This window comes from Rhinoraja longicauda, chromosome 6 (genome assembly GCF_053455715.1).
Source record: "Rhinoraja longicauda isolate Sanriku21f chromosome 6, sRhiLon1.1, whole genome shotgun sequence".
NCBI lineage: Eukaryota > Metazoa > Chordata > Chondrichthyes > Rajiformes > Arhynchobatidae > Rhinoraja > Rhinoraja longicauda.
The window spans coordinates 51,345,018-51,369,050 of NC_135958.1; the positions used below are offsets into that span (position 1 = coordinate 51,345,018).

The 24,033-nt window shown below is 45.9% G+C and overlaps 1 protein-coding gene across 1 annotated transcript in view; it reads right to left on the reverse strand.

Annotated features, from left to right (window-relative positions):
- Window positions 1-24,033, reverse strand: part of LOC144594733 (uncharacterized) — a 79,629-nt gene that overhangs the window by 42,150 nt on the left and 13,446 nt on the right. The window contains exons 5-6 of the mRNA XM_078401576.1: window positions 18,395-18,494; window positions 6,082-6,146 (exon numbers count right to left, since the gene is read on the reverse strand). Of these exons, the coding sequence (XP_078257702.1) occupies window positions 6,082-6,146; window positions 18,395-18,494 (165 nt within the window). The remainder of the gene's footprint in view (window positions 1-6,081; window positions 6,147-18,394; window positions 18,495-24,033) is intronic.

The window sequence follows — 24,033 nt, forward strand, 5'->3', positions numbered from 1 at the left end:
ATCGAAACGTATAAGATTATTAAGGGGTTGGACACGTTAGAGGCAGGAAACATGTTCCCAATGTTGGGGGAGTCCAGAACAAGGGGCCACAGTTTAAGAATAAGGAGTGGGCCATTTAGAACTGAGATGAGGAAAAACTTTTTCAGTCAGAGAGTTGTGAATCTGTGGAATTCTCTGCCTCAGAAGGCAGTGGAGGCCAATTCTCTGAATGCATTCAAGAGAGAGCTAGATGGAGCTCTTAAGGATAGCGGAGTCAGGGGGTATGGGGAGAAGGCAGGAACGGGGTACTAATTGAGAATGATCAGCCATGATCACATTGAATGGCGGTGCTGGCTCGAAGGGCCGAATGGCCTCCTATTGTCTATTGTCTAAAGACGCTGAAGAGAAAAAAATACTGCATACAGAATTAAACATCCATAGGATTGTTTGAATACATCCAGATGACCGGCCCAGCAGAATACAAATGTGCTTATCGTTATTCTCCAAATGAGATCCTAGCCTGTGCTGCTGGAAAGCCTCTGGCTTCAGTTTATCCGAAACCAAGTTGTAGTCATGCTGCAGAATTGATTCCCCATTGAAACACTTCCACAAAACAAGCCAGGCTGCAAGGCACGAGGTTGATCCGGCTATAACGTACAGCCATGTGGAGAGTGCTGGCACACTACGGGAAAGCCACAGGTGTACATCACCTGGCTAGATTTGCAATGAGGCAATCTTCAAACTGTAGGTCCCAACAATTTGGCCCTGTGCATTGTTTTTTAAAAAACGGTATTGAATCACAATAGACACAGAAAGCTGGAGTAACTCAGCGGGACGGGCAGCATACAGGTTTAGATTTAGATTTAGAGATACAGCGCAGAAACAGGCCCTTCGGCCCACCGAGTCCGTGCCGCCCAGCGATCCCCGCACATTAACACTATCCTACACACACTAGGGACAATTTTTTATATTTTACCCAGTCAATTAACCTACATACCTGCACGTCTTTGGAGTGTGGGAAGAAACCGAAGATCTCGGAGAAAACCCACGCAGGTCACGGGGAGAACGTACAAACTCCGTACAGACGGCGCCCGTAGTCAGGATCGAACCTGAGTCTCCGGCGCTGCATTCGCTGTAAGGCAGCAACTCTACCGCTGCGCCACCGTGCCGCCCATCTCTGGAGAGAGGAAATGGGTGACGTTTCAGGTCGAGACCCTTCTTCAGACTCTGAGTTACTCCAGCGTTTTGTGTCTATCTTCGGTTTGAACCAGCGTCTGCAGTTCCTTCCTACACATTTTTTAAAAAACCCAGCCAGTAGGAAAGAGCGAACATCGATTCTGTGTCAACCATTGATGTTGTACTTTGTCCTTTCACTTCTCTAGACGGAACCACGCAGCTTTGCCAGGCGGCGTTTTCAGACTCCAGGTACCGACAGTGCAAGTGCGTTCCATCATTCAAACACTCTGCGGCTAATGCACAAAGTTGCAATAATACATCCCTCTTCCAAAATACGCAAGTTATTCAATTTAGTTTGGTTTAGAGATACAGCGCAGAAACGGGTCCATCAGCCCACCGACCAGCGATCCCAGACTGTGAACCCGAAATCTACCTGGATCACTCCCTCTGGCCTTTTATCCTCTTGAACTTATTATCACTGACTGTAGGCGTGATATTGACTGTCTCAGCTCTTCCACTGCCCTTTTTCATTCAAAGTTAAAAGCTGGAATAACTCAGCGGGACAGGCAGCATCTCCGGCGAGAAGGAATGGGTGACAGGTTTCAGGTCGAGACCCTTCAGTCTGAAGAAGGGTCTCGACCTGAAACCTGTCGCCCATTCCTTCACTCCTGAGATGCTGCCTGACCTGCTGCGTTACTCCAGCATTTTGTAATACCTTCGATTTGTCCCAGCATCTGCAGTTATTTTCCTACACTTGTGTCTATCTTCGGTTTAAACCGGCATCTGCAGTTCCTTCCAGCTCATTCAAAGTGAATCTACTCTGAACTTAGAGAACTCTGTTCTCTAAGCATTAGTCCTCACGTTGTCATTAACTATGCTGATAAGGACAGTGCTGTAGTTTAGCAAATTAACCGCTGTCTCTCAGATACTGAAAGGCCGCACTGACCCTCGGTGCCACATGCTCTCACCATGAGGGGCAGCCCACTGTCACCAAGAACACCACTCATCTCATTTCCTGTGGAGACCTCCTCTCCTGCTGTTCGTGTCGCCTCAAAATATATTTTTTTACTTTGTAACTCTCCTTCCTTTCTTGACCCAGTCCCTTCGCACTTACCACTGAGATACCCAATACTCGTGGGACCAGTTTCTTATTCCCAACCAGCTCACTCTGGCTGTGAACATCCTCCACACCTCCAGCTCACATCAGGGCAGCCAGTAAGTCTCTTCCTTGCAAAAGCCCAACCAAGGTTGTCCACCAAACTGTCCACCAACATCGCTGGAGGGAATTACGATGTTTGCGTGGGGAATCTTTTTCAGACCCTGTCTGAAGAAGGGTCCCGACCCAAAATGTCACCTATCCAGTCCCTCCGCACTTTTTGCTCAATATTCGCACGTCTGCAGGTCTGTGTGCCTCCTGTCCACCATCATTCTTATTTGCCTTGAACTCATTCACACATTGAATAACCTCTCTTAATTCCACTCGCTTCCTCCAAGTCAAAGAAGTGACAAAGGGAAGCCACACATGGATTCAAACTTTCCTCAACTGCGAGGCGTGTGGAACGATCTGCATTTATGCCCTGCTTTGGCTCCCTCCTTCTCCTCTTTCTCAGGTGCGCCGATGATTGTACTTGTGCCATTGTGTACTGTGGTACACGGCTGAGCCAGCGCTGCCCTCGCAGCTGCGGCTTGCCTGCAGTCCGTCTGTCTTTTGTGTTTTTTGCTGTTTTTGTGATATGCCGCGGGATATTTCTCTGCTGGGCGGGGGCTTCAATGTCGGGAGCCACGACCGCCCCGACGTGCAGCAACAGCGGCAGCAGCAGCGTGTTCGCCCGCCCCGGATCGGACTTATCATTGGCGGAGCCGGCCGTCTTCGGAGGCTGCGGGAGCGGCTGGGACTCGCCTTAGGCTCCGGCCGCCGCGGACCGTCCGGCGCGGCCTGCAACCACAACAACCTGGCCGCGGGAGAAGACGGCAGGAGAAGGGAAAGACATTGTGGCCTTCCATCACAGTGAGGAGAGGACTGGAGGAGACTCACTGTGATGGATGTTTCTTTGATGGATGTTTCTTTTTTTGTGTGTTTTTGGGGTTGTGTAATTTTAATGCATATTTAATGCTTTTATTGTTGTACTGTGGGTGACTGAATTTCGTCAAATATTGGATGACAAATAAAGCTATCTTGAATCTTAATCTTGAATCTTTAATATGGTGTAGTATTTGTATGTTATGTGGGGGGGAGGTGGGAGGGAACGGGAACTGTAAAATTCTCTCTCTCGAACGGAGACGCGACCTTTGTTTCTGTGTCGTGTCTCCGTTCCCGCTGCGGCCTACCACCACCGGCCATGCACCTGGGACCACCTGGGGCTCTGGTTCGCAGAGCCCGCGGCCCGGACTCACCACCTGCGGCGCTGGCCGCCTGCGGATGCTGCGGGAGCGGCTGCGACTCGTCTCCGGCGCGGGCCGCCTGGACGTCGGAAACCCGCAGGCCCCTGGGTGGGGGTCGACATCGGGAGCTCCGGCAGTGGCAGCGACAGCGTGTTCGCCCGCCCTGAATTGCGGGGCTTGGGTCGGCCCGCCGCGGACCTTTCACCGCCCGGCGCGGCCTGGAATAGGCCGTGGGATTTTCACCGCCCGGCGGGGGCTTCAATGTCGGGAGCCCCGACCGCCCCAACGTGGCAACTTCAACAGCCTGACCGCGGGGGAAAACGGCAGGGAAGAGAAAAAGACATTCTGGCCTTCCATCACAGTGAGGAGGGACTGGAGGAGACTCACTGTGAAGGATGTTTCTTTTTGTTTGGTGTTAGTTTATGATTGTATGTGTTATTGCATTTTTATTGATTATTCTTATTGGTCTTAGTGTTGAACTGCGGGTAATGTTTCATTTCACTACACATTTATATGTATGTGACAAATAAACGACTATTGACTATTGATTATATTGAAAGGTTTCATCTCCATAGCTATCAATTTCATCTGCCGTTTCTGATTCTTCCCTTCCTTGAGTTCTTCATCTCCTCCTTCTCACAGAGAGTGGTGGATCCCTGCTGTACTCCGTCACAGAGGGCTGTGGTGGTTAGATCACCGAGACTTTAGGGAGAGGGTAGACACAAAATGCTGGAGTAACTCAGCGGGTCAGGCAGTATCTCAGGAGGGGTGATGTTTCGGGTCAAGACGTTGACCCGGAATGTCACCCATTCCTTCTCTCCTGAGATGCTGCCTGACCCGCTGAGTTACTCCAGCATTTTGTGTCTACCCTCGATTTAAACCAGCATCTGCAGTTATTTTCCTAGACGTAAGGAAGAGGTGAATACATTTTTTTTGGCAGATTGGGTAATTGAGGAGTCTGGAACAAGCGAGCAGATCGCCCACCATCATACTGAACGGCAGAGCAGGTTTGAGGGACTTGGTAGCCCATGCCAGCTCCTGCTCTCTTAGGTTCCTGTGCTGCCTCATGGGATAAGCAAGGAGTCATCTTCCCTTATAAGCCCACAAACACCACCAGCTGTTTTAAATGCATTTTTTTCAAATTTTGCCCCCCACATCCAAGGGGACTGGATTAGGCGGCACGGTGGCGCAGCGGTAGGTGCTGCCTTCCAGCGCTTGCAGCGCCGGAGACTCAGGTTCGATCCCGACTACGGGTGCTGTCTGTACGGAGTTTGTGCTTTCTCCCCGTGACCTGCGTGGGTTTTCTCCGAGATCTCCGGTTTCCTCCCACACTGCAAAGACCGTACAGGTTTGTAGCTTAATTGGTTTGGTAAATGTAAAAATTGTCCCTGGATAATTTGGTGTAGGATAGTGTTAATGTGTGGGGATCGCTGGTCGGCGTGGACCCAGTGGGCCGAAGGGCCTATTTCCGCGCTGTATCTCTAAACTAAGACTCCATTCTGTCCATTTGCCACATTTCTCCAGTCACATCATTTCTCTTCCGATGATAACACCTTCAGTAACACCACCGTCGTGTCCTCCATGAACTTAGCAGGCAAGGCTCGCAACCTCATCTCATCTCCACTTCTTGCACTTCTGCTCTCACCTCTCCCACCCACCATCTCCCATCCCACACAAAGGACAGGCTTTCCCTTGTGCTCACCACCAATAAACTGATCTGCAATTTCCACCTTCTTCCATGGCATTCCACCACGACAAACTTCCCTCCACCCTCCTCTTCCACCATTTGACAGGGTTTCTCTTCCCACATCAGGGGACCACAGCATTTCATCCCGGTGAAGCGACGATTTCACGTCCACTTCTTCCAATCTAACGTGCCGTATTCAGTGCCCACAGTCACGATATTGGAGAAACCAAATGAAGATGAAGAGACAAACTCTGCAGAACACCAACGTTCGGTCAACAGTGGTGACTCTGACCTCCCAGTCACCCATTGCTTCAACTCTCCAACCCACTGCCACTCTGACTATCTTTAGCCACTTCTCATCTTCCAGTAAAGCCCAACATACGCCCAGGGAACAGAACCTCTTCTTCCGATAGTACAGTCATCCTTAAAGTTAACAATTCCAGATAATGGGTCTTTCCCGTTTGCAATCGAACCGATCAAATCTGATGAGAGATCACTAACCTGCAATGTCATAGGATAGGACAGGATAATAGAGGCAGAATTAGGCCATTCGGCCCATCAAGCCTACTCCGCCATTCAATCATGGCTGATCTATCTCTCCCTCCTAACCCCATTCTCCTGCCTTCTCCCCATAACCCCTGACACCCGCACTAATCAAGAATCTCTCTATCTCTGCCTTAAAAATATCCATTGACTTGGCCTCCACAGCCTTCTGTCACCTCTGATTTTCCTCTCTTCACAGATGCTGCCTGACCTGCTGAGCATTCCCAGCATTTTCCCATTTAAATTAACTGCTCACGTTCTCTTAAATGAAACTAAGTTGCAGGTGGGAAAGAAATCGTAGTTTGCATACTTACTGCATCCAAAAAGCAAAGGAATCTTCCAAAACTTTGTGCAATGGCCTGATTCCTGGCGAAACCAACTGCAATGATACAACAACAACAAAAATGTATAAGGTACAGTTCAAAGCTTTCAACATACACGCATTACAGGACCAGCAATTCTCATGTAGGTAATGAGATTCAATATGTTTTTATTTCCAATGTTATAATCCAGCGTTAGAACTGTGGGAAGCTCGACTGTCATATGTTGAAAGACTGGAGCGACTAGGTTTGTATACACTGGAATTTAGAAGGATGAGAGGAGATCTTATCAAAACGTATAAGATTATTAAGGGGTTGGACACGTTAGAGGCAGGAAACATGTTCCCAATGTCGGGGGACTCCAGAACAAGGGGCCACAGTTTAGGAATAAGGGGTAGGCCATTTAGAACTGAGATGAGGAAAAACTTTTTCAGTCAGAGAGTTGTGAATCTGTGGAATTCTCTGCCTCAGAAGGCAGTGGAGGCCAATTCTCTGAATGCATTCAAGAGAGAGCTAGATAGAGCTCTTAAGGATAGCGGAGTCAGGGGGTACGGGGAGAAGGCAGGAACGGGGTACTGATTGAGAATGATCAGCCATGATCACATTGAATGGCGGTGCTGGCTCGAAGGGCCGAATGGCCTCCTCCTGCACCTATTGTCCATTGTCTATTGAACAACACCTCACCTAGGAGCAAAGAGGTCCTTCTACAGTTGTACCGGGCCCTGGTGAGACCGCACCTGGAGTACTGTGTGCAGTTTTGGTCTCCAAATTTGAGGAAGGATGTTCTTGCTATGGAGGGCGTGCAGCGTAGGTTCACTAGGTTAATTCCCGGAATGGCGGGACTGTCGTATGTTGAAAGGCTGGAGCGATTGGGCTTGTATACACTGGAATTTAGAAGGATGAGGGGGGATCTTATTGAAACATATAAGATAATTAGGGGATTGGACACATTAGAGGCAGATAACATGTTCCCAATGTTGGGGGAGTCCAGAACAAGGGGCCACAGTTTGAGAATAAGGGGTAGGCCATTTAGAACGGAGATGAGGAAGAACTTTTTCAGTCAGAGGGTGGTGAAGGTGTGGAATTCTCTGCCTCAGAAGGCAGTGGAGGCCAGTTCGTTGGATGCTTTCAAGAGAGAGCTGGATAGAGCTCTTAAGGATAGCGGAGTGAGGGGGTATGGGGAGAAGGCAGGAACGGGGTACTGATTGAGAGTGATCAGCCATGATCGCATTGAATGGCGGTGCTGGCTCGAAGGGCTGAATGGCCTACTCCTGCACCTATTGTCTATTGTCTATTGTCTATTGTTTCTCCCGGCAGCTTACAACCCAGAGGTGGGACTATTGATTTCTCCAACTTCAACTTGCATTCACTCTCTCTCCGTCCCTCCCCCACCCTTGTCGGCCTACTAGTTTCACTGTCGTCCTGCTTGGTTTCACTGTTTGTATCCACTCCTTATCATCTTCTCCACAGCCAACAATGTACCATTGCAGGCTCAACCTTTCCTTGATCATCGCTGCTGGCTTTGATTTGCCCTTTTCACACCAATTATTCACTTATTCTTTGTACTTTTTCATACCTCTAGTTCCCCTTTCCCCAGATTCTATCTGTTGAAGGGTCTCGACCCAAAAGGTCACATGTTCCTTTCCTCCAGAGATGCTGCCTGACCCGCTGAGTTACTCCAGCGCTTTGTGTCGACCAAATACTATCTCTGTGTTGCTGTGTGCAAAGTGAGATAATGCCAGCTTCTCCACGGATAAGCACATCAATGACAGTGCAGTCAGTGCGTGACTGAAGTGACTGTGGTATTAAAAAGAAATACAGCGGCGCGGCGGTAGAGTTGCTGCCTTACAGCGAATGCAGCGCCGGAGACTCAGGTTCGATCCTGACTACGGGTGCTGTCTGTACGGAGTTTGTACGTTCTCCCCGTGACCTGCGTGGGTTTTCTCTGAGATCTTTGATTTCCTCCCACACTCCAAAGACGTACAGGTATGTAGGTTAATTGGCTGGGCAAATGTTTTTTTTTAATTGTCCCTAGTGTGTGTAGGATAGTGTTAATGTGCGGGGATCGCTGGGTGGAGCGGACCCGGTGGGCCGAAGGGCCTGTTTCCGCAATGTATCTCAAAATCTGTATCTCTAAATCTAAAATATCTAGAATGTCTCCAATCTATACTGATCCCCTTTATCACCAAGTGAATGAATTAATAAGTTTATTGGCCAAGCATGTGCATATACAAGGAATATAAGACAATAACTGCAGATGCTGGTACAAATCAAAGGTATTTATTCACAAAATGCTGGTGTAACTCAGCAGGTCAGGCAGCATCTCGGGAGAGAAGGAATGGGTGACGTTTTGGGTCGAGACCCTTCTTCAGACTGATGTCAGGGGGGCGGGACAAAGGAAGGATATAGGTGGAGACAGGAAGATAGAGGAAGATCTGGGAAAGGGGGAGGGGAAGAGAGGGACAGAGGAACTATCTAAAGTGGGAGAAGTCGATGTCCATACCACTGGGCTGCAAGCTGCCCAGGCGAAATATGAGGTGCTGTTCCTCCAATTTCCGGTGGGCCTCACTATGGCACTGGAAGAGGCCCCTTGACAGAAAGGTCAGACTGGGAGTGGGAGGGGGAGTTGAAGTGCTCAGCCACCAATGTCCATACAGCTCACCAGCCTTGCGTCAAAAGGCATTGACCTTGGCTATCCATCGAATATGGAACCAGTCAGTGCACATCAGACCATGTGAGACTGGGGTTAGCACCACACCTCTGGTGCAATCTACATACCACGGTGCGTTTTCTGACAAGGAGCTTTAATCATAACCTCAAATTCCACTAATTAGTTTTAGTCTCCCCTCTTCTCCACACACAATGTCAGCTCAGCCAACAATGCCACTACCTTCGACGCCCGCACCTCCAGACTCAGGAACAGCTTCATCCCCAGAGCCATAGCTGCTATGAACCGGTTCTGCTGAGCCGGATGGTCACATCGCACAGTGAACCGGCACAGATCTACTTGCACTTTATACTGTTTTAAAACTGTTCTAATTTGTTTAATTGGGTTGTTTAAATTAATACTGATTAGCTAATTAAATTATTGCATCGTATGGGAGGCGCATTCCCAATCTCGTTGTACTCCTGTACAATGACAGTAAAGATATATTGTATTGTATTGTATTAACTCAGGCCAGCTAACACTGCAGAGTCTAGGGACTGAACCTGGAACAATCCTGGTCTGAATGGGTCAATATTTGACCCAGTGCACATCAACTGTACCATGAATGTTTGATCAGGAAATTAGAACCAGACTTTAACCAGTCATAGAGTGATACAGCGTGGAAACAGGTCCTTCAGCCCAACTTGTCCACACTGACGAACATGTCCCATCTACACTGGTCCCACCTCCCTGCGTTTGGCCCATATATCCCTCTAAACCTATCTTATCCTTTAACCTTTCTAAATGTTTCTTAAATGTTGTAGGAGTCCATGCCTCAACTACCTCCTCCGGCAGCTCGTTCCATACACCCACCACTCTTTGTGTGGAAAAAAATTACCCCTCAGATTCCTATTAAACCTTTCCCCTTTAACCTCTCACAAATATTCTACGTAAGATAAAGTATTCTATTAAACCACAATGTTTTGGATAATGTGTGTCGTAAGGAAATGCAGATGCTGGTTTATATCGAAGATAAGGCACAAAATGCTGGAGTAACTCAGTGGGTCAGATAGCATCTCTGGAGAAAAGACAGAGCCCGCTGAAGGGTTCTGACCCAAAACGTCATTGATTCCTTTTCTCCAGAGATGTTGCCTGACCCGCTGAGTTGCTCCAGCATTTTTTGTCATGCTTTGGATACTTATCTAACAGCCCTCATTTAAAACAGCAGGGGGAAAAAAAAGACCCAAGCCGTCTCAAAATTATTTTGAAAAACTCCCCATCCCCCAGTGAGGGACAACAAGGCTATCGCACATCAGGATCCTTCACGTCCTGCGATTTCAGGTCTCAGGCTTGAGACCAAACGGAATTGGTGGCCATAGAAACTGTTTCAACAAGTGAAGAGGTTCCCACAATGCAGAGTGTGTAGCTGGAACTTGAGAGCTTGTGCCAACTATGCGAAGCAGACAATCAATGTTTGTACCAGCAGGCCAGTTTCCTCTCAGCCTTTTCAGGCAGCCCATTGCCCATGACTACCAGTTCAATATTCTGCAGCAGTCCAGTATTAATCATTGTCTTTGCTGGTCTATTGAACAGGAGGTTTCAAGTTATAACAATGCCATTCCTTTCAACATCAGAGTCAAAATTCTGTCGCATTAGATTTATTTAATAAACCCAAATTAACTGGGTAGATGGGATTCATTTTGATTTTTTTTTCAATTTCTGTTTTATTGGACATTTTGTCAAAAACACTGCACCTACACTGGAGGGGAACTGTGTAAATATTTGCAAAGTTGTAAAAGCCCCAGGTTTGTACATCCGAAACCAGAATATTTATTTTTAACCCACAGTGTTAACAAATGGTAGTACAAAATACTGTGTCACATGATTTATCATCAGGAGTCACCTGAAGGTCGTTGATCTTGCAGCAGTTAACTGGTCAGTCATTGAGGGATTTTTTTCAATGCCTCCCTATCATTCAACGTTTGCTGGTCAGAGAGTTAATAAACTTAAGTTCTCAGGAAAAAACGTTTTCCTCTGTTACACATGGAGGAGATTACACACAATGGAACTGTATACAATGCTAAATAGTGAAATTACTTTTAAATTGAAATTAGTGCTCAAATTTACATTGGACACAGGAACTATGGATGCTATGTTACAAAAATAGACACAAAGTGCTGGAGTACAGTGCCCTCCATAATGTTTGGGACAAAGGCCCATCATTTCTTCCCACAGGCCATCAGGACTGTTAACTCTTATATCACCAGGGACTAATTTACTGTATTAATTTAGTTTTTGTGTTGTGTATTTAAAAAATAAATAATTATATTCTGTTTTGTAGTTTTAGCACAATCCGCAGGCATTGCCACTTTCATTTCACTGCACATCTTGTATCTGTATGTGACAAATAAAGTAGACTTGACTTGACTTTATTTATTTGCCTCTGTACTCCACAATTTGAGATCTGCAATAGGAAAAAAAATCACATGTGGTTAAAGTGCACATTGTCAGATTTTAATAAAGGCTATTTTTATACATTTTGGTTTCACCATGTAGAAATTACAGCTGTGTTTATACATAGTCCCCCCCATTTCAGGGCACAATAATGTTTGGGACACAGCAATGTCATGTAAATGAAAGTTCTTTGTTGCATATCCTTTGCATGCAATGGCAGTTTGAAGTCTGCGATTCATGGACATCACCAGTTGCTGGGTGTCTTCTCTGGTGATGCTCTGCCAGGCCTGTATTGCAGTCATCTTTAGCTTATGCTTGTTTTGGGGGTAGTCCCCTTCAGTTTTCTCTTCAGCATATAAAAGGTATGCTCAATTGGGTTCAGATCGGGTGATTGACTTGGCCACTCAAGAATTGACCGCTTTTTAGCTTTGAAAAACTCCTTTGTTGCTTTAGCAGTGTGTTTGGGATCATTGTCTTGCTGTAGAATGAACTGCCAGCCAATGAGTTTTGAGGCATTTGTTTGAACTTGAGCAGATAGGATGGGTCTATACATTTCAGAATTCATTATGCTGCTACCATCAGCAGTTGTTGCATCGTATGGGAGGCGCATTCCCAATCTCGTTGTACCCCTGGGTACAATGACAATAAAGATATATTGTATTGTATTATATTGTAATGAAGATAGGTGAGCCAGTACCTTCAGCAGCCATACATGCCCAGGCCATGACACCCCCACCACCATGTTTCACAGATGAGGTGGTATGCTTTGGATCTTGGGCAGATCCTTCTCCTCCATACTTTACTCTTGCCATCACTCTGATATAAGTTAATCTTCGTCTCATAATAATAATAATAATAATAATATTCATTTATTGTCATTGCAACGAGTACAACGAAATTAAAAAATAGCCAATCCTGACGGTGCGTACAAACATATATGCAATAAATGCAAAAACAAATAAATACATAAATACAATTAAATACAATTATGTTAAGTACAAAGATTTTTTAGTGTTGCCTAGTGCAAAGGTAGTGTTCAGTTCTCGTATGGCCCTGGGGTAAAAACTGTTCTTAAGTCTGTTTGTTCGGGATTTTATCGACCTGAAACGTCGACCAGTGGGCAGATGAACAAACAGACGGTGGCCGGGGTGGGATGGATCTTTTATTATTTTGCCTGCTCTACTGAGGCAGCGTAGGCTGAACAGGTGCTCCAGGGAGGGCAGTGAGCAGCCGATGATTTTCTGGGCCGTCGTGATGACCCTCTGAAGGGCCTTCCTGTCCTTTTCTGAGCAGCTGGCATACCATGTGGTTATACAGTATGCCAGCACACTCTCGATGGAGCAGCGATAGAAGGACAACATGAGCTTCTCCTGCAGGTTGGTTTTCCTGAGGATCCTCAGGAAGTGGAGTCTCTGCTGTGCCTTCTTTACTGTGGTGATGGTGTTGGTAGACCAGGTGAGATCCTCTGCGATGTGCGTACCCAGGAACCTGAAAGCTGGTACCCTTTCCACACAGACCCCATTGATGTAGAGTGGGTCGTAATCTCCACTGGTTTTCCTAAAGTCAATTATAAGTTCCTTTGTTTTGGAGGAGTTCAGGACCAGATTGTTCACTGAACACCATGCTGCCAGCCTTTGGACAATCTGTCCACAAGACCTTTTACCAGAACTGTGGTTGCTCTTTTAGGTGCTTCTTGGCAAACTGTCACCTGCCCATCCTATTTTTGTGGCTAACCAGTGGTTTGCATCTTGCAGTGTAGCCTCTGTATTTCTGTTCTTGAAGTCTTCTGCGGACAGTGGTCATTGACAAATCCACACCTGACTCCTGAAGAGTGTTTCTGATCTGTCGGACAGGTGTTTGGGGATTTTTCTTTATTATAGAGAGAATTCTTCTGTCATCAGCTGTGGAGGACTTCCTTGGCCCGCCAGTCCCTTTGCGATTAGTTAGCCCACCAATGCTCTCTTTCTTCTTAATAATGGTGCAACAGTTGATTTTGGTAAGCCTAAGGTTTGGCTGATGTCTCGAACAGTTTTATTCTTATTTCTCGGCCTCATAATGGCTTATTTGACTTTCATTGGCACAACTTTGGTCCTCATGTTGATAAACAGCAATAAAAGTTTCCAAAGGTGATGGAAAGACTGGAGGAAAGACTGGAGGAAAGACTAGGTGCTGACAGCTCTCTTATACCCGCATTAAGGAGGCAATTAAACACACCTGAGCAATTACAAACGCCTGTGAAGCCATGTGTCCCAAACATTAAGGTGCCCTGAAATGGGGGGACTATGTATAAACACAGCTGTAATTTCTACATGGTGAAACCAAAATGTATAAAAATGGCCTTTAATAAAATCTGACAATGTGCACTTTAACCACATGTGATTTTTTTTCTATTACAAATCTCAAATTGTGGAGTACAGAGGCAAATAAATAAATGATGGGTCTTAGTCCTAAACATTATGGAGGGCACTGTAACTCAGCAGGTCAGACTGCATCTCTGGAGAACATGGGTCGGTGAAGTTTCGAGTCGGGATCCTACAAGCATTTGTGTGTACTTTTTTTACATTCAACACACCCAGTTATACTCCCTAATTACATCCTGTAAATTGCTTTACAATGCAAAGACAATTTCAATAATTGCTCAACCACTGCACCTCTTCCTTTCATCTATGTGGTAATATCTAGCTCCCGATTAATTATTAATAACAGGCTGTTAAACACATATTTTTAATTTAGTCAAGATTATCGGTACTGAAGTCATTAGTGCAGGTCCAGCAGCGATTTTACGGTAACTGATCCCTTTTAATCCGGCCAAAATCGGCCCCCTCTAGAAGCCCCCCGAAAACCTGGCGCTGGTGGGCGGGTCAAACCCCCCCCTTCCCCCCTCCCAGTTCTCAAAGCCGACCTCCTTGACTAATCAGCGGGTCGAATTTGCCGCCCGAGGCTGGGGCTCTTGAACTCTGGCCCGGCCGGAACCGGCAGATCCGTTCCCATTGCTGACTCCGCCACCAACTTTGCGGCCTGGTATCTCGGCCCCATAAAGCCTTGACCTCGCCTGGTCCGGCAAAACGGATAATCCTCTGGAACCAAGGGTGCCGGAAAATCGGTGGTGGGCCCGTACTGAATGCGATTTTGTATCCAGCTACCCAAGCTTTACTTTCCTGCGTTAAGTCGATTAAACAGCGACAACCTTGGTAAGAATATTAACAACCATATGTATAAATAGTACAGAACCCAAAAGGCTGCCGCCCAAGCAGCTGCCCTGCCTGAAGAGTTGCTACACAAGATTACTCACTGTCTTCTCTTGCCAAAAATAATTTTCTAGCCAATTTGTCACTTTGCACAGGATTTGATTCACTTGTATGTGTACCAGACAATTCATCCATTCCTTTGGAAGGAATCCACCCAAATCCTTGGAGATCTGATTCATACATCCAAACATATTTCTGTTGACCACTAACACGTCGATACACAAAATGAAACCACATTCGCATTAACAGTTAACCTTTTGTTTGTCCATAAGGAAAAATGAAAAGCTCGTCTTTAATTTCCTAATTAAAAGGAAGTGCAGCTTTGTTGCCATTCCTAGCTTTTTAGTTTTAGTTTAGAGATATAGCACGGAAACAGAACCTTCGGCCCACAGAGTCCACGGCAACCAGCGATCCCCGTACACAAGCACTATCCTACGCAGACGAGGGACAATTTCCAACCAAAGCTAATTAACCTACAAACCTGCACGTCTTTGGAATGTGGGAGGAAACCGGAGCACCCGGAGAAATCCCACGCGGTGTCTGGGAAAACGAACCCCGTACAGACAGCACTGGTAGTCAGGATCGAACCCGGGCCTTTGGTGCTACAAGGCAGCAACTCTACCGCTGCGCCACCGTGCCGCAATTACTAGGCCACGTTAATGTGCCGCTGTGAATATTGTTGATGCAAGATTTTAGCTTGATATGCATCATAAAGAATATATTCTGAACTAACTATATGCATGATGCATGGGCAGTGGCTTCTCTAAAAACCTCTGGTTCGCATCAAGACTTTGGTGGGAGGTCTGATTTACTGCTATACTATGTAAAACTAAGCCACACTGGGCAAAGACAATAGACAATAGACAATAGGTGCAGGAGTAGGCCATTCAGCCCTTCGAGCCAGCACCGCCATTCAATGCGATCATGGCTGATCACTATCAATCAGTACCCCGTTCCTGCCTTCTCCCCATACCCCCTCACTCCGCTATCCTTAAGAGCTCTATCCAGCTCTCTCTTGAAAGCATCCAACGAACTGGCCTCCACTGCCTTCTGAGGCAGAGAATTCCACACCTTCACCACCCTCTGACTGAAAAAGTTCTTCCTCATCTCCGTTCTAAATGGCCTACCCCTTATTCTCAAACTGTGGCCCCTTGTTCTGGACTCCCCCAACATTGGGAACATCTTATCTGCCTCTAATGTGTCCAATCCCCTAATTATCTTATATGTTTCAATAAGATCCCCCCTCATCCTTCTAAATTCCAGTGTATACAAGCCCAATCGCTCCAGCCTTTCAACATACGACAGTCCCGCCATTCCGGGAATTAATCTAGTGAACCTACGCTGCACGCCCTCCATAGCAAGAATATCCTTCCTCAAATTTGGAGACCAAAACTGCACACAGTACTCCAGGTGCGGTCTCACCAGGGCCCGGTACAACTGTAGAAGGACCTCTTTGCTCCTATACTCAACTCCTCTTGTTACGAAGGCCAACATTCCATTGGCTTTCTTCACTGCCTGCTGAACCTGCATGCTTCCTTTCATTGACTGATGCACTAGGACACCCAGATCTCGTTGAACTCCCCCTCCTCCTAACTTGACACCATTCAGATAATAATCTGCCTTTCTATTCTTACTTCCAAAGTGAATAACCTCACACTTATCTACATTAAACTGCATCTGCCATGTATCCGCCCACTCACACAACCTGTCCAGGTCACCCTGCAGCCTTATTGCATCTTCCTCACAATTCACACTACCCCCCAACTTAGTATCATCTGCAAATTTGCTAATGGTACTTTTAATTCCTTCGTCTAAGTCATTAATGTATATCGTAAATAGCTGGGGTCCCAGCACCGAACCTTGCGGTACCCCACTGGTCACTGCCTGCCATTCCGAAAGGGACCCATTTATCCCCACTCTTTGCTTTCTGTCTGTTAACCAATTTTCTATCCATGTCAGTACCCTACCCCCAATACCATGTGCCCTAATTTTGCCCACTAATCTCCTATGTGGGACCTTGTCGAAGGCTTTCTGAAAGTCGAGGTACACCACATCCACTGACTCTCCCTTGTCAATTTTCCTAGTTACATCCTCAAAAAATTCCAGTAGATTTGTCAAGCATGATTTCCCCTTCGTAAATCCATGCTGACTCGGAACGATCCCGTTACTGCTATCCAAATGCTCAGCAATTTCGTCTTTTATAATTGACTCCAGCATTTTCCCCACCACTGATGTCAGACTAACTGGTCTATAATTACCCGTTTTCTCTCTCCCTCCTTTCTTAAAAAGTGGGATAACATTTGCTATTCTCCAATCCACAGGAACTGATCCTGAATCTATAGAACATTGAAAAATGATCTCCAATGCTTCCACTATTTCTAGAGCCACCTCCTTAAGTACTCTGGGATGCAGACCATCAGGCCCTGGGGATTTATCAGCCTTCAGTCCCATCAGTTTACCCAAACCATTTCCTGCCTAATGTGGATTTCCTTCAGTTCCTCCATCACCCTAGGTTCTCCAGCCCCTAGAACATTTGGGAGATTGTGTGTATCTTCCTCAGTGAAGACAGATCCAAAGTAACGGTTTAACTCGTCTGCCATTTCTTTGTTCCCCATAATAAATTCCCCTGCTTCTGTCTTCAAGAATAGATAACGATTGTGTTCTGACATTTTAGAAGATCATGTCACGATCCCATGACACGGTTCATTATAAAAGTGGTGCTGATCATTGGATTAGCATCTTTCATGTGCACTTAGAACTTCAAGTGGTCCTCCAATAATCAAATCATAAATAAATTGAAAAATGCAGAATAACGTGATAAAAGCACAGAAATACTTTTTATTATTCCACTGCAGGCAGAAAGCGATAAAGTGCGGATCGTAAAATAATGAACAAAAGTTTACAAGAGTGATCCCAGGAATGAGTGTGTTAACCATTGATGAGCCTTTGTCGGCACTGGGCCTGAACTCGCTGGAGTTTCGAAGAATGAGGGGGGACCTCATTGAAACGTACAGAATAGTGAAAGGCTTGGACAGAGTGGATGTGGAGAGGATGTTTCCACTGGTGGGAGAGCCTAGCACTGGAGGTTATAGCCTCAGAATTAAACATCGTTCTTTTAGGAAGGAGATGAGGAGAAATTTCTTCAGTCACGGGGTGGTGGGTCAGGTGGAATTCTTTGCCACAGAAGGCTGTGGTGGCCAAGTGGATATTTTTACGGAAGAGATAGATAGGTTATTGATTAGTACGGGTGTCAGAGGCTATGGGGAGAAGGCAGGGAGAGAAAGATCAGCCAGGATTGAATGGGGAGTAGACTTGATGGGCCGAATGGCGTATTTCAACTATCACTCATGGCCTGATGAAAAGCTACAAGGAAAGCATTCACACTAATGTATCAAATGTCATAAGTGTGGCGATTTCACCATTTTGTCATTTTACAGTTTTGTGTCCGAGACCAAGTGACACCCCCCCCACACACGCCCACTCAGCTCCTGCAACAACTGCTCTGGGCTTCAAAGAATCACCTGACATATCCATTCACTCACCTTTTTGGCTATTCACACCTCTCATTCCTTGATGCAATACCCATTTTCCCTTTCTAACCCCAGTTGTTGCGATCTCAGTAGCGGCACGGTGGCACAGAGCTACTGCCTTACAGCGCCAGAGGCCCGGGTTCCATCCTTACTACGGCTGTCTGTCTGTACGGAGTTTGTACCTTCTCCCCGCGACCTGTGGTTGTAGGTTAATTGGCTTGGTATAAATGTAAAATTGTCCCGAGAGTGTGTAGGCTAGTGTTGAAGTGTGGGGGTCGCTGGTCGGCACGGACTTGGTGGGCCTGTTTCCACGCTGCCTCTCTAAACTAAACTAAACAGCTCTATGATAATGCATCACACATGAGTGCAATACAACTATTTATTTTCTGTTGCACCATTATTCATAGAAACTTTAAAGAAGAACGTACCTCCTTTTGGGCAAGGAGATTCATGTCCACCAATGACAACATCTACACCTTTCTTTACCAGTTTAGTTTGCCATTTTTCTATAATGTTCATCGAGTTGTCCTGCAACAAAGAAATAAAGCTCAGTTAGAGCACAACTGTTGAAAAACCTTTGTTCGGCACAGATATATCACCTGACTTGGCAAGTTTAAAAACAGCTTCTTCCCCTCTGTTTATGGGCTTCTGAACTATCATGGTGGCACAGCGGTGGAGTTGCTGCCTTACAGCGAATGCAGCGTCGGAGTCCCGGTTTCGATCGTGACCACGGGTGCTGTCTGTACGGAGTTTGTACGTTCTCCCCATGACCTGCGTGGGTTTTCTCCGAGATCTTCGGTTTCCTCCCACACTCCAAAGACGTACAGGTCTGTAGGTTAATTGGCTTGGTAAATGTAAACATTGTCCCTCGTGGGTGTAGGATAGTGTTAATGTGCGGGGATCGCTGGTCGGCGCGGTCCCGGTGGGCCTAAGGGCCTGTTTCCACGCTGTATCTCTAAACTAAACTAAACTAATCCTTCGATAAACTAGGGTCCTATCACCTCTACTCATCGTGGACATTGCACTTTGTCTACGGAACTGGTGAACGGCAATAAAGAAAACTATATCCTGCACCACTCTGTATCTTCCCCTTTCCTCTCCTTATTGTATTGCGTTTGACTTGATTGTTTTTATGTAGGATATTACCTGAACTGATTGTATACCATGCAAAACAAAGTGGTGCACTGTACCTCAGGGCACGTGACCATAATAAACTTAAACCCAAACTTAAACCGAGGGAAGAAGACAGAGAGTGGCGTTGCAGAACAGCAGGTTGATCTGTATCAACAGTATTCACTCTCTAAACCAGGGGCTGGGAAACTGTTGTATACTTTGGAGACCCTTGGAGACACAGCACTGAGAAAGGCCCTTCAGCCCACCGTTTACACCAACCAGCAATCACCCCGTACACCCACACTATCCTACACACCAGGGACTGAGGCCAACTAACCCACAAACCAGTACATCTTTGAAGGGTGGGTTGAAACCCGAGAACCCAGAGAAAACCCACATGGTCCCAGGGAGAACGTACAAACTCTGTCCAGAGAGCACCTGTGGTCAGGATCGAACCCGGGTCTCTGGCGCTGCAAGGCAGTGGTTCTACTGCTGCGCCACCGTGCAGGCCGTGCACTCTTAAGTTTATATCTTAACATTAAACTAAAAATAACCATTAAGTAAACAAGATATGGCTCGTGTACAATATGGTATAATAGGTTACATATCTGAGATGCAGAAACTTGGAATTTTCTAGGAGTTTATTACTTGTCTAAGCTGCAAGCCAAGGTGAAGGTTGGGGCAAAATAGACTTGCATGCATCACACCAAACAAGTGAGGATATGCATCTGGGTGAAAATCGAGCAGAATGGGTGTCAATCCTCCTGAGAAAGGACCCTCATTGCAGTGTGACCTTCATTGCAGTGTGACCTTAAGAGGATTCTGATAGAGTGGTTGCAGAGACAATATCTCCACTCGTGACAAAGAAACTAGAAGACATCAATAAAATATAAACATCAATACTGAATTCAGAATAATCCTCTTTACTTAGAGGGTGGTAAGAATGTGGAACAAGCCACCACGTGGAGTGGTTTAAGAGAATACTCTAGATATATAATAGAGGAAGTATGAGGGGAAGGAGGAAACAGAGGGCTCTGCTGATAGCTTTAGAAGAAACTAGACCAAGTGGACCCGTTGGGCCCAAACCTCTCCTGCATTGGTACAGCACCCTCTCTGCCCCCCCCTCCTCCCCCACTTCCCTCCATCCTCCCCCTCCCTCCCCCCCACTCCATCGCCCTCAACCCCCTTATCCCCCCTCCCCTCTCCATCCCTCCCTAGGAGATAGATTTAAACTTTAAAATGTGAATAACAAAAAATATAACACCGATTTCAATGAAACTTCTTCCATTAGCACCAAAGGGACGACAGTGAGTAAGGTGGGCCTAAAATTGTTGCGCTATCGTGCACCGTTTTGGCTGCAGTTCAGGAACAAACAAACGAGAGTTTTAGTATATAGACGAGACAGCATGATTGAATAGAGCATAAAAGCTGTCATAGGTTGGCTGGGTCACGTGGTCCGACGGTTTAACACGTTTTTTTATACATTCCATCAGTCTATAAATCATAAACAAGAACGTTGATTCTGATATCATTAAAGAGTCATCATGTAAAAATGGAGAGAAGAGGGATGTGGGAAAGCAGAGAGTAGTTTTGTTGGAAAGCAGAGAGTAGTTGGACACGAAAGAAAGGCAGACTTGCTCTCTTGGTGTCATTGTTCCAGGCGCAATACATAACAGTGGTCACAACAAACGTTTAGCCAGATAGATGTCTGACCACCAGGAGAGGCAGACAAGTAGTGCAGAAACCTCCTGTGGCCATCTCCCTCTCAAACACGTCGACTGTCTTGGGCACAGTTGGGCGAGTTGCCCTCCGAGAGGGAAATCGCAGCAGCAGCAGCAGCAGCAGCAGCAGCCAGAACTGCCACACCACATCTGGTTCCACTGAACAACAAAGTCTAGGTGGACAATAGTGATAGGGGGGCTCTGTAGTCCGGGGTTACAGAGAGGCGTTTCTATGGCCACAAGCCCAACTCCAGGATGGAGGGTTGCCAGGGTCAAGGATGTCTCTGAGCAGGCACAGGGCTTTCTCAGAGGGGAGGGGAGCAGTCAGCAGACGTAGTCTTAATTGGTACCAATGACAAAAGTAGGAAGGGAGACAAAGTCCTGACAATCAAGAGAGAATCAAGAGAATCAAGTGTTATTTGTCATAAACACCTGACATAAAGAGTGAAGAAGCTTAGACTTTATTGCCTTCCATCACAGTGAGGAATGTGGGGAATCCGCTGTGGTGGATGTTTATGTTAACCTTTATGTAGCTGTGTGTTTTACTGCTTTTTATAGTATGACTGTATGGAAAATCGAGTTTCACTGTACCTTAATTGGTACACGTGACAATAAAATACCCTTTGAACCAATTTGAACTAGAACTATTAAATTCTAATTTTCCGCACCTTTACAGGCCCATTAAACGCAACAGTTATTCTCAGTCTGAAGAAGGGTCCCCTATTCCTTTTCTCCAGAGATGTTGCCTCCAGCTTTTTGTGTCTATCTTCGGCTTAAACCAGCATCTGCAGTTCCTTCCTACACAGTTACTCTAAGTAGATCAGACCAGGATAGTGTGTAAAAAAAACAATATGCGCAAAGCAACCTTAGTTGTGCAAATTCAGTAGTGTGGGTCAGTGCTAACGTTGGGTGGTGGAGGGTGGCTCGAAGAACCTGATAGCTGATGGGAAGAAGTTAATTTTGAACCTGGAAGTAATGGTTCTCAGGCCTTCTTCCCGATGGCAGTAGGGTTCCATGGGTCTTTGATAATATTAGTTGCCTTTTTGAAGCCTCACATCCTGTGGACCCCAGCAATGGTGGGGAAGTCAATAGGTGTGACGGACTGGGCAAAGATAATTTAGGGGGTTAGGTAGTAGGTTTAAAAAAAAAGGCCTTCAGTGTTGTAATCTCAGGACTATTACAATCTAGTTAAGCAAGAAACAGAAAGGTTGTGCAGTTCAATACATGTCTGAATAAGGGTCCCGACTCAAAGCGTCAGTCTCAAGAAGGGTCCAGACCCAAAACGTTGTCTGTCCATTCTCTCCACAGATGCTATAAGAAAATAACTGCAGATGCTGGTACGAATCGATTTATTCACAAAATGCTGGAGTAACTCAGCAGGTCAGGCAGCATCTCTGGAGAGAAGGAATGGGTGACGTTTCGGGTCGAGACCCGTCTGAAGAAGGGTCTCGACCTGAAACGTCACCCATTCCTTCTCTCCCGAGATGCTGCCTGACCTGCTGAGTTACTCCAGCATTTTGTGAATAAATCCCTCCACAGATGCTGCCTGACACCGAGATCCTCCAGCACATTGTGTTTTGCTGAAGATTCCAGCATCTGCAGTTCCTTGTGTCTGCAGGGTTCCAGAGCTTAATTGAATTAGGGCATTTCAGAGTTAAAAGAATGGTCAGCTAAAGATGTTCGAGCAATGATGGAGCATTGCTCCATTATCTTGAGGAGTCAGAACAGTATTTTATCCTGAACTGGCACAACGTTTGTCCTGAGTTGCTGGGTTATTTTCCCGCATTGCAATTGCCCACAAAGCCTTTTCAGTCATGTCCTTGTAACCACCTAAATGGTGGAAGCCCTGGTCTCCCACACTATGAACTTGTCTTCTGGTGTCTCAGTCTGAAGAAGGGTCTCGACCCTGAAAAGTCACCCATTCCTTCTCTCCAGAGATGCTGCCTGTCCCGCTGAGTTACTCCAGTATTTTGTGTCTATCTCCTGCGACCAATGTTCTTCACCAAGCTGGTGAAGGTGAGAGGGGAGATTGAGTTTAGTTTATTGTCACGTGTACCGAGGTACAGTGAAAAGCTTTTGTTGCGTGCTCACCAGTCAGCAGAAAGACTATACATGATTCCAATCGAGCCATCCACACAGTGTGCAGATACTTGACAAAGAGAATAATGTTTCATGCAAGATGAAGTCCAGTAAAGTCTGATCAAAGATAGTCCAAGGGTCTCCAATGAGGTAGATAGTAGCTCAGGACCACTCTCTCATTGCTGATAGGATGGTTCAGTTACCTGATAACAGCTGGGAAGAAATTGTCCCTGAATCTGGAGGTGTGTGTTTTCACACTTCTGTACCTCTTGCCTGATGGGAGAGGGGAGATAGAAACCTAGGGGCAACTTACTATATTTTTTTTACACATAGGGTGGCGGGTATATGGAACGAGCGGCCAGTGGAGTAGCTGAGGCAACTGCTATTACAACATTTATAAGACATAGGTCCCAGATAGAACAATGAAATTCATACTTGCAGCAGCACAGCAGAACATGTGAACATAGTACACTGTCAACAATATAATTTTTTTATATATATATATATATGTGTGTGTTTGTGTATTTGTGAGTATGTGGAAATACAAACACTCTTGTAATAACTCGTTAATTATATTGTTGACAGTGTACTATGTTCACATGTTCTGCTGTGCTGCTGCAAGTATGAATTTCATTGTTCTATCTGGGACCTATGTCTTATAAATGTTGTAATAGCAATTGCCTCAGCTACTCCACTGGCAGCTCGTTTCATATACCCGCCACCCTATGTGTAAAAAAAATATAGTACAAATATTATATATACAAACATGTATACATACACATATACATATATATATACACATATATTATATATATATATATATATATATATATATATATATATATATATAAAACAATAATAGTGCAATAATAACCATAATAGTTTAGGTAGATCAGAGCTTATTTGAGATTGTGGTTTAATAGCCTGATGGCTGTAGGAAGAAGCTGTTCCTGAACACCTAGACGTCACAGTTTTCAGGCTCCTGTATCTTCTTCCCGATGGCAGGGGTGAAATGAGAGCGTTGCTAGGGTGGTGTGGGTCTCTGATGATGCTGGCTGCTTTTTGAGGCAGCGTTTCCAGTAAATCCCTTTGATGGTGGGGAGGGCAGAGTCGGTGATGGACTGGGCAGTGTTCACAGTCCTGCAGTCTTCTTC